The sequence below is a fragment of the Nannobrachium achirus genome, assembly GCF_963921795.1.
Source record: "Nannobrachium achirus genome assembly, chromosome: 6".
NCBI classification, from domain to species: Eukaryota; Metazoa; Chordata; class Actinopteri; order Myctophiformes; family Myctophidae; genus Nannobrachium; species Nannobrachium achirus.
Genome location: NC_137815.1, coordinates 33,223,666 through 33,235,209, shown reverse-complemented (window position 1 = coordinate 33,235,209; position 11,544 = coordinate 33,223,666). Strand labels below are relative to the sequence as shown.

The 11,544-nt window shown below is 41.6% G+C and overlaps 1 protein-coding gene across 1 annotated transcript in view; it reads right to left on the bottom strand.

Annotated features, from left to right (window-relative positions):
* Positions 1–9,080, bottom strand: part of LOC308286577 (voltage-dependent L-type calcium channel subunit alpha-1D-like) — a gene marked incomplete at both ends in the record, with an annotated part of 126,255 nt that extends 117,175 nt beyond the window's left edge. The window contains 2 exon segments of the mRNA XM_080727652.1: positions 6,895–7,000; positions 8,794–9,080. Of these exon segments, the coding sequence (XP_080583778.1) occupies positions 6,895–7,000; positions 8,794–9,080 (393 nt within the window).
* Positions 9,081–11,544: the final 2,464 nt, after the last annotated feature.

Genomic DNA, 11,544 nt, shown 5'->3' with positions numbered 1-11,544 from the left:
AGGAATAGCTTCCATGAAAAAGTGAGATGTTGTTCGTCAAAACTCTGGAATGTCAGCGGGTGTGGCGGGTGTGAATGTCAGCCCCTGTGGGGGGTATTTATATGCAAATATTGTGGCCAATGGCATTGTATTACTAAACAATAGAATCCAATGGTGATGTTTAGGTGGTAGGGGGAGCTAAAATAAAATGATTTAAACCTTTTTTTGTATAAAATACAACAGTGGGCTCTAGAGGGTTAAAGATCTATAAGGGTCCATTTGGTTACCATCTCTCCATCATTTAGCAGGGGACCACCTGGAACCCCTCAAGGACCACTGGTGGTCAGCGGACCACTGGTTGAGAACCACTGATTTGGTTGATTATAAAAAGTCCATACGATCTTTTTTGTGTTGATTCGTTGATATATAAGAAAGGTTATATCTTTCTAATAATTATCACAAAAACCCTGCTGCTCGATCAATTGTTAACCTACATGATCAAGTCTGCTACATTTCGGTTTCGATATGTATTTTCGATCTATATGAGCTTGTAGATTTCTATTTTCGCTATTCCTCATTATGACAAAGTATAAAATATGGCCTTAAATTAATAGGCTATACATCCCCCCCAACCGCACAAATTCTCCTTAATACATTAAATCCAACACACACTAACCGCACACATGCTCATTAACACACTGCATCCAACACACACATCCAACAGCACAGCCAATCTCTTATCCAGAGTGAATTATACAAAGAACAAGGTCGATGTGTGCAGCACCATGAACATGTTAAGCCACCACAGGGCACATGGCCATGGCATTAGAGGCCTATACTGTGCTACTATCCAGATTTGACTTAAAGACCCAGTGAAATGAAAAATACGTTTTTCACACTTTTAGAGCTTATCCGTGGTAGTCATATGGGTGATAGTCTAAATAGGCAAATTCTTAATTATTTCCTGTGAACAGAAACGTGCTGCGTGATGACATAGACAGGTCCGCTTGCATATAAATGAACCTTTGATTACATTCACCTGTTTGTTTGTTGATTTCTGGCATTCCTCCAAACACAGCCGTTTTTAATTATAGAGCTACTCCGTTTTGAATCTCATTCCAGATGACTTCCAAACTATGTATTACTCATTGTAAACTTAATGAGCACAATAAAATATGTATCTGTAAACGTTAATAATAACCAACTTGGTAACACATTCTGTACAAGAGGCAGCCTGGTCGTGTCTCTTTGCCTTGCTACTGAGGGCTACAAACAAAACATTAAGCATCACATGACTCCGATTTTACATCCCATCGCCTGAAGGGCTGGTCCCTTCTAATTGGTTCAGAAACACACAGGCTTCCTTTTCAGACTGAAACTTCAAAATAAAATACCCAAAATAGCCATTTCACTGGGTCTTTAAAGTGTATGCTAAAGTGACTAGATAAAAACATGCGATTGTCTATACTCTTTACCAAAAACAGCAGAAGCAAACTGGAACCAGGGATCAGACCTGTGCAGACAAGAGCGAGGTCTCACCTGTCCTCTCTCTATGATTTTTGGTGTTTACATGCCTGTGTCCTTTTGTCTGCGGTCAAATAAATGCTGTAGCTCTGCAGGTCTGGGCTTATGCAATAATAACGCTCCACGATACCAGACGCCACGCTCTGCATGTTGCCTTACAAAAGGATGCAACGCATGAATCACATTCACCGTGAAAAGGTCATTGTTTCAGGGCGATTTCGCTCAGCTACCTTCAGCAGCAGGAGCTGCCTGGAGTGCTGAGTCTCAGATAGATAAGACACAAATGACCTTAAAGCAGTGGTTCTCAACCTGTGGGTCGGGACCCATAGGGGGGTCCCCAAAGTATTTTGGGGGGTCCCCAGATGATTAACTTAATGTGTGCAACATTGTTTTCTCGCTCAACAGCAAACAAACCAGCATAAAGTTTAAGTGGGTGAAGGGTATCTGAACATTTCTAAAGTGACAATTTAAGGACTTTTTAATACTTCTAAAATTACAAATTAAACATTGGCCAAATTGTCAAATATTAGATGTAGAAATTGTGAAAATAGCAGATCTACATGCTCACAACGCCTCGCGTTACGAGGCGTTGTGAGCATGTAGATCGGCTATTTTCACAATAGAACCGTGTTATACAAAATATAATGCCTCATCTCTTAGCACTCGTCAGGATGGGGGCGTCCCCAGTTAAAATATGATTATTTTGGGAGTCGCTGCCTGAAAAGGTTGAGAACCACTGCCTTAAAGCAAGGCATGTCTGTCTGTCTGTCTCTCCGTCTGTCCCACAGACAAGAGGGATGCAGATGAGACTCAGATGTGTGAGGAGCTTCTTCTCATTAAAATGAAACAGTAGTACAGCAGTACAGTAAAAAATTAAAGAACTATGGCAAAAGCATAACAGAGAAAAGCCAGAGGGGAGGCACAACGTTGTCTTTGTCTTTGGCGACTGAATTTCCCTCGAGCGACCCATACAGGTCTTATCTTACATTGCATCTAAAATATAATGTAAATTCTTTTACATCTAAAACGTAATGTAGGAAATGAGGAATTACTGTTCCGATAGCTGAAGCTTTGCTCTGCTATTTCTCTTATTTCCGTGCATGCATTTGTGCATTTGTGTACAACATGTGCATCCCTTTGCCTCCTGGTTGTACTGTAGTACGACCCCCCCCCCCCCCCCCCTAACCTTTAGCACTTTGTTCTGCCTGAGGGGGGAAATGTCTTTCTATTTGTGACGAGCTGCAGCATTTAACCAAGCCTCGCCTACAAGACTGGCAGATCGGCGCTATAGAAAGGCCCCTGACATTGCAGCACTGCATTGGTCTACTCTAAACTCTACAGCACCTCAGCATCTCTGCTGCTCACTGCAGAGTGCAGACGGTGTAGCAAAGAGCAAACTAAAAGGAAATTATTCTGCATTCCAAACCTCCCAAATATTGAACCAAACGTCTCTAAGCGGCATCCAGCTAAGCTGTATTTCTAATATCACTCTTTCTCCATGTACCATTTACGTGTCGTAGCATATGACACATATACTGTACAACTCCTTTCTTCAAAAAACAACCATAACTCTACTCATGCATGCGTTTCCAAATTACAGTAAGTCTACCATCTTCTTTTCTTTTATTCTTCTGTGCTTCTTCCGAATATGGGACATGTAGGCCCATTTCCAGTGTATCAGTGTGGTAAGATGCTTGCTTGCAATACGCGCTGGTTCTTATAATAAGGTCCATTTGGTTGCATTCGTACATTCTCAGAGTTAAATGAACACTTGGGATTTTTACAGTGTTATGTGCCTGCAGAGCACAAGAGAGCAGTGTGCGATGATGATGGCACTGTACTCCACAGCCCTTGCTTGCTCGCTGCTATGTCAAACCAACTCAGCATTTTTCATCCCCTGTTCTCCTCCCGTGACTACAGTGTTTGTGTGTGTGTGTGTGTGTGTGTGTGTGTGTGTGTGTGTGTGTGTGTGTGTGTGTGTGTGTGTGTAACAATTGAAGGCACACTGGCACACCTGCCCTACATAGCACTATCTATTGTTCAACCTCTGGCGAAAAGAGAGACATTGTATTGTTCTTATTTTATCACTGCAGTATCAAAGCCAAGTCCCAAGCCACAGAAAAAAAAAAAAAGAAAAGCTGACTGGCAATATCAGCAAACACCAGTATTACAAGGCAAGCCTTCCTCTGAACAGATAAGAGTAGTGCATTCATTGTTTATGTTTTAGGTTGCTGTAGCGTATTAGGTTATATTTACCAGGTGTAGACGCTTACAGATATAATGAGCCACATACATCACACATAATCTCATGTCTGATTTCATAAGCATGACCTTTCATCGGACACAGACTCAGTGTGGCATACATTTATTTAGCATGCGAGCACATGTGCCATCCTGCTTTTCTTGCTTTATGTGATGACGGGGCAACGCATGCAGCTGGCTGCAACATGGTTTACAAAGGAAGCATGTGGAGATTTTGCCTCCCCCATTAGAAAATCACCACAGTATCTTTATATCATGTACTATTGTTCATTAATATACGCTGTCCCATCAAGGAAGAAATTATATGGCTGCTTATATCTAACCTGTATATTTACCATCACTTGTAATACGTCTACACTATATTATATTTGGTGGCTTGTAAGAGCCTCTATGTCTCCACTAGGCCTGAAAGCTATTGTTTTGGTACAGCCTGTCCTTGAAGCAGCCACAGAACAGTATAACTCATCATATACTGTATGTATGTGTATGATATATCACATAACTATGATCTCTGCTCTGTGCTGAACCACCATACCACTGAGATTAGTGTTATTGTACTTCTCCCCATGATATCATGTACATAAAGCATAACCATCACCACCTAGAATATTGTCTGGTCTCGTATTTTCCTCATCGATTACTGATTGGTCCAGATTTCCACAACACCGTCCAAATAAACGAATAGAGTAAAAGAGCAGATTGAGAAATAATAAAGAAGAGTAACATGCAGATAGCAGGAATACTGTGTATTGTCCAGCAATTACTTTTTGTGATTTTGAAAAACTGCTACTTCTCAGTCAGACTGTCCCACGTTTGCGCTGGCTGAACACTCATTGAACATATCGTTACTGTCGGGGAGAAACCTCGTATCTCCCAAGTTTCAAATTTGTACGCTTTCACGTAAAGTAAAGCCCTGCTTCATCATACAAGAGTGTCACACAAAACTAGTGAAAATAGACAATCTACAAGCACACATGATGCGAGGCGTTTCCACCACCACAAGGTTTCCACCCGACAACAACGATATGATCATCTGTTCACATTAACCCATATGAACTAGGCAGAGTTGGATGCAATGTAGGGGTGGGCAATATGGTGATAAATATCGTTGAGACGATACAATATCTCCAAGATATGCCCTTTCAGAGATAGCGCATATATCGTGATACAATGAGGCAGCCTTATAAAAAATCCTGTTCAATTGTTAATACAGAGATTCATTGCAGAATTCAATTTAAACCTGCATTTTGGTCTAAATCAGTAGTTCTCAAACTTTAAAATGTCACGGTCTCCCTTTAGCTCTGACAGTATACAAATGAAACCAAATGGACCTGTAACTGTCAGAGTTACATACTTAAGGGTCAATTTGGACATCCCAAAAGGAACCCAGAGAGTCCCTGGACCCCACTTTGAGGACCACTGGTCTAAATGCTTTTACTCCCTTTTCTTTTAGTTTGTGTTAACTTGTAGGTGGTTGTTGTACTGTTAAGTAACTTAAAAAATAACCATAAAAACCAACATGAAAAAGAATCGTGATAAGATTGTGTATCGTGATACCGTTTTGGAAAAATATTGTGATACTGTATTTTTCCATATCAGTCACTACAATACTTAAGATCATGAATCCCCACGCAGAATACCATCAGTTAGCTAACAAATAGCAAATCCATTGAGGGATTAGTTCAGTTTACATATTGCACATTCTTGGTGTGGTCTATTATTCCTCTAAACTTCCAAATAAAACATGCTGCAGGTTGTATAAATATGTCACAATAGCAACATTAGGATTACGGTAGTATGATTATATATTTGACTTTTGCATTATGCAGTAGTTTCCTCCACTTTTCACTGAGTTAGATCTACGTCTGTATTGCAAACTGAAACTGAGCGTTAGAAAAACTTGTCCCAACTTCAGCTTCAACTAAAGCTGACAGCACAGACAATACTGTCTCAGACACTGTACTCTCTCCAAGATGACCTAGTTTCCTTCCTATGCACCACCACTGTGCAAGCAAACACCCTGAGGTCACCCTCCAGGAGGTCAAACTGGGAGGCATTACACTGCACTTCTCAAAAGTAGACCAGAGAAAGTCTCACCGTGCCAAAGCTTAAGCTTATCTTGCACACTATAAGGCAGGCATAGCAGCAGGACTGCAAACCGCAGGTACGCTCTCCATACCACAGATTCGTTCATGCGTGGCCGCTAACATATCTTTCACATACTCCTCGAAGCCGGCAAGACAGTGATTCTAAGAGTGCTCGGAACTCTGCAGACATAGGAGCCGTTCATGAATCATTGAACACTAACACTAGATTCTGCTTGTGTAAGAACTCGGAATCAGTGTGTCGTCTGGCGGTTGTTGGAGAGTGCACTCATTCTCAGCTGTGGAACATTGCTTACAATACTACATCACCCATAATTCATCATCACGCGGACATAAATGCACAAGGTGCACCGAGTGGTGCAGTGACGGTAAATACTAAAAATAGAAAGCTGAATAAAACTTTGGAATGGGGAAAGTATGACATGATATAGCACCAATGAGGGTAGTTGTCAAGATGTTTTTTTTCTTCTTTCTATGTAAGCATAAGTAAAAGATCACCCCAGTGTGAACTGAATGGTGGTGTCGATTAATTTCAACGCTGTGTGTGTGTGTGTGTGTGTGTGTGTGTGTGTGTGTGTGTGTGTGTGTGTGTGCGCTCGCGCGTGTGTGTGTGCGTGCGTGCATGTACATTTCAAGGCTGCTCAACAGCACCTCTCTGGTCACCCAGCGGTACTCAGGCTACATACAGACAGACACCACGCATAGTCGCATACATACACGGATACACGTATACACACACGGCCACACTATGGAGACGGTGTGACCACTGCTCAAAAATCCCAAATATGCATGAGAAAGCAAAACATAATATGTAAGCAAATCTCTCTTTTTCAGACCTCACCTTCAAAAACACAATGCCATATAAATTGACAGAATTGACGATAAAACAAAAATATGAAAACTATCAATAAGAATAATTAAGCACTGAGATATATTAAATGTCACATGAAAGGATGGTGACAAAATTGTATTATACCTTCGACACGTGTTTTTTAACAAAATTACAGAATGACAGGACACTTACCAGGTCATGGTTAGTGGAGTTGGAATCATCTTCAGGAAAGGGGATATAGACAGCTAAGGCCATACAGTTGGCAAAAATAGCAATTAATATAAATATATCAAATGGCCTGAGGAAAGAGGAATTAAGGAAAAGAATCACAGGAACATTGTATACTGTAATGACATTGATAGTTACAGTAGCACTTACTGTACACTGACACACTTTTGCACAGAGATTGTAAAAAACTAAACAAATGCTAATTAAAGGTCTATCTACTTCTTTTAATTTGTTTTAATGGCTTTATTTGGCTCATGGCCATATAATGTAGTCTCATTTCTCATTTTCTGATAAAAAATTAAAAAAAAAAAAAAAAAAAATCTGATAGTTATCCTGATTACAGCATCTGCTCAGTAGGGATAGAACGATATGAAAATTTCATTTCACGATTACTGTGACCAACAAAATTGCGATTTACAATATTATCGTGAAATAATCAAAACATCATCCCCAACATCTATTATCCTGGGGCGGATCATTTGCCAAAAAATAGCAGATCTACAAGCTCACAACGCGTCGCAACGTGATGTGAGCTTGTAGATCGGTTATTTTTTGGCAAAGAGATCTGAGTGAAAAAAAAAGACACATTACATTATTTCCAGGTCCGTTTTACCAATTATAGAGGGTTTAAAATTCTACTAGATATGCATGACTGAGGATAATTCCACAATAAATTGAAATCTCCACAATACGATTATTGTGAGTGTTTTTTTTATCACGATAAACGACAATAACGATTATCATTCCATCCCTAGGCTCATGGCCATTTAATTTAGTCATATAACGTTTCCCATTTTCCATTTATTATTCCCATTAATAAGCAGCATCTGCTCAGGCAACGAACCACAGCAGTGTCACACAGCAGCTGTGTTATACCGTGGTGGAGTCACTCTATCAACATTGTACACCAGTATTTTGGGATTTAGGACAGGGTGACTTTCACTGTGCCTTTGTTGGGGGAAAAAAATCCTTTTTTCACTTAAACTTGACTGAACTTGACTAGCACGTTCGTAAAGTATGCATTAAGCCTGATTCACACTCGGTTGCGTGCCGGACGGTGTTGCACGCCAACAATAACAGATCTACAGGCTTGGCTTCTTCACGTGACACCTTTGCTGATCAAGAAGAATAAATTCATCATTGCCAAAGCAAACTGCTAAACATTAGCAGCAAAGGATATTGCTGAGCATTAGCAAAACACATTTCTGTGCCGTTAGCGAAGCACACTGCTGTGCATTAGCAAAGCACACTGCTATACATTGGCGAAGCAAGCATACTGCTTGGCAGCTACCAGTGTGCTGAGTTGAACATTTCATAATGACATTACAGCTCCAGCAATAGTAAAACATGACTGAAAGCATGTCATTTGATCAAGTGTATCGCTTCACAATTATGTTAAGAAACTATCTTGTGCTGAGATCAACGTGGATTTTTGTTTGCTTTGGCATTATAATGCCCCGATTAATGTGTTATCAGTATGAAACATAAATTGTGATTCAATCATAATGACTCTAAAAGTGTTGAATTGTCAAGAAAGGCGAGAACAAGTGGACTCATCATAGCTGAAGTAAATAAGAAAAAGATTGGACTTATTTTATAAGAGAAGATGTGTATATAATAACAGAAGTAAGTTCAATTCATCTCTGTCTCCTTTATGAGTCTCCTTTTCAGAGTATTGACTTTAGTTTGTTTTACAAGGACTATGATGCGAAAACACGGATACATTTCGCAACGAGACATAATCCATAACATCGGCTCACAGCTGAGCTATTACAAAGGTATCAAGTATCATGGTAAGTCAAACCTACACACTCGCTCAGTCACAATACACAGACGCAGACAGACGGCATAAATAAAGGATACTTCCACTCCACCAGGCTGATGCAGGCCCTGCGTATGGGGTTGTTGAGGTTCAGGCAGAACAGCGCCCTCGCCGGCCTGGTGTTGGCATTACTGCCCTGCTTCTTGCTCTTGGCATACTGCGCCCTCTTCTTCTGTGCCAACGCGCCCACCGGGATGGTGGAGGTGGTCGCCGGCGCTGCGGGCGCTGCGGCGGGAGCGGGCGCAGGGGGTGGGGGCGGGGCAGAGGTAGGGGCAGGGGGCCGGGCTTCTGGGTCCGCGGCGGGGGCGGCAGGCCCGTTGGCGCTCATGGTGTGGGTGTGGCTCTGCGGGGAGCATCCAGCAGCATGTAATCTGCCAAGGTAGACAGTGAAGCTACAAGGCGAGAGAGGAGGCGTCTGACCAGGGGGCCAGCGGTGGTGGTGGGCAGCACGTCGTCACCGGGAGGAGAGACTCTGGCGCTGCTGCTGGCATCATTTAGCCTCTGAGAAAGAAGAAGAAACATTTATCAGTGTGATTTGAGACAGTGTTTTTTTTTTACAGTACATTTGGATTCAGGTTTAGTATTTTGAATAAAACTTAATTTAGTTTGAGTCATATTTCAAGTGAAATTCTTTAGGTTTAGTCTTGTTTTAGTCGACTAAATCTATGGTTGATTTTGTCGACTTAAAATGTATTTTGCCGGGTTGCATTGATGGCGTCATAATGCTTGATTTTACCCTTGGTTGCATGCTGAAAATAGCAAGTCTACAAGCACACAAAGCATCGCAGATCTGCAAATAAAAATGTTGAGGTGCCAACTTGCGCCTAGCGCACAAGTAGGCCATGTATGGCCTACTGTATTTGTGCACAAGCAGAGTGCGCCATGAGGTGCGCTCACCACTGGCATCACCGCTTCCAAAAAATAACTGATGATGTATTATAACTAATGACATCACCACTGGCATAAACAGTAATACTGGTCCCTCATTGCCTGTTAATGATGACGTTGCCAGAGATGCTGGTCCCTGATTGGGCTACGGTCTTAAACAAGAGTGGACACTGACATACATACCGGTACATACATACACACACACACACACACACACACACACACACACACACACACACACACACACACACACACACACACACACACACACATACATACATACATACCGGTACATACATACATACATACATACATACATACATACATACATACATACATACAGTGAGTACATACATACATACATACCCAGCCGATCTGGTAACTCTGTTTGTGCAAGTAATAACACCCGAGCGCAGCCAAACAAAATGACAAAAATAGCAAAAATAGCAGATCTACAAGCTAAAAACACGTCGCTTCGCACCAAGTAACAGGCAGAAATCTCTACATTTTAACTTTTGTCCGTTTTGTTGTGACACTGTAGTATGATCAAGAAGGACGTTAATTTACAAACAACACAACGGACAAAAGTTAAAATGTAGAGATTTCTGCCTGACACCAACGATGTGCATTTGGTAACACTTCTAATGTTTATGACAAGTTCAATATTGACACTCTTGTACAAAGTAGACCTTTATTTGGCTAAAGAAGAATGGAGAGAGAGAGAGAGAGAGAGAGAGAGAGAGAGAGAGAGATTGATAACATGCAGTGGGCCAGATTTGAACCTGAGCCAGCTGTGGGAAGGACTATAGCCTTATTTATATGGTATGCACTCTTTCATTTGTGGGACGGCTGGCTTGGGGGGTTGCAGGGGGTCATACATAATGAAGTCAAGTCTAGTCTACAGCGTGATTTGTAATCTGAAAGAGGTGTTTTGTACTTTTTCTGGTTTGTATCATGTGTCTATGGAGATAACATTACTCTAATAGACCCCTAGGTGTGGTTATAATATGCAAATATGTCTTCCCTGTGTATTTTTTGAGAGGTGATAGAGTGGTACTGGCTATGTGTGTGTCTGTAGCCTTTTTCCTCAGCGTTTTGCCATAGCAAAACGTGTGTGTGTAGCATAGCCTGTGTACATCCTAGACTCAAATCCTAGTCTGAAGACGTTATGCAAGCATGACCACCGCTCACTTCACATTGGGTGTGATTTTTTTTTTACTTCCTGAAAGCTGAAAGCTTCAAAATCTCAACAAGGAAGGATCCCAACATCCAGCCTTCTCAAATGAAACAGGTATAGAAAATGATCGGGCCAATCAGTGACTGCGTTTCAACTGAACAGTGAAGCGTGTGTCACTGATTGGCCCAATCATTTTCTGATTTCTCATACTCTCTCCCTATTGGCCGAAGTTCGACTGATACCGTGGAGGAACGTGTGAGTGAATCCACGTTATCAGTAGCCAGGCTAAGATAAACCAGCTTATTATTACAGCACTGACTGCAAAATGGTACACAGTGAAATCAAATTATGTTAATTACTTGCGCCAGCAGAGCGCGCAAGTACTGTGTTCGGTGACACGTCTGTGTTTACACCCGTGGCCAATGAGGGACCAGCATCCCTGGTGACGTCACCATCAACAGCCAATGAGAGACCAGCATGCTTGGTGACGTCACCAACAACAAGTGCAAACTGTATATAAACTAGACCAGGTCAACCTGGTTGTGCCAGACCCCCTGTCTGTCATCATCATTTATGACATCATGCCTTTTGTAGGCATGTCATCATCATGTCATCATCATATATACCCTTTATATAGAAAACCCGGACCGACATTTGCTTATGTAGGCCTACCCATTTCATGGGTCTGGCAATAACAAGGAACGCTCTGCTGGCGCACAAGTAGGAC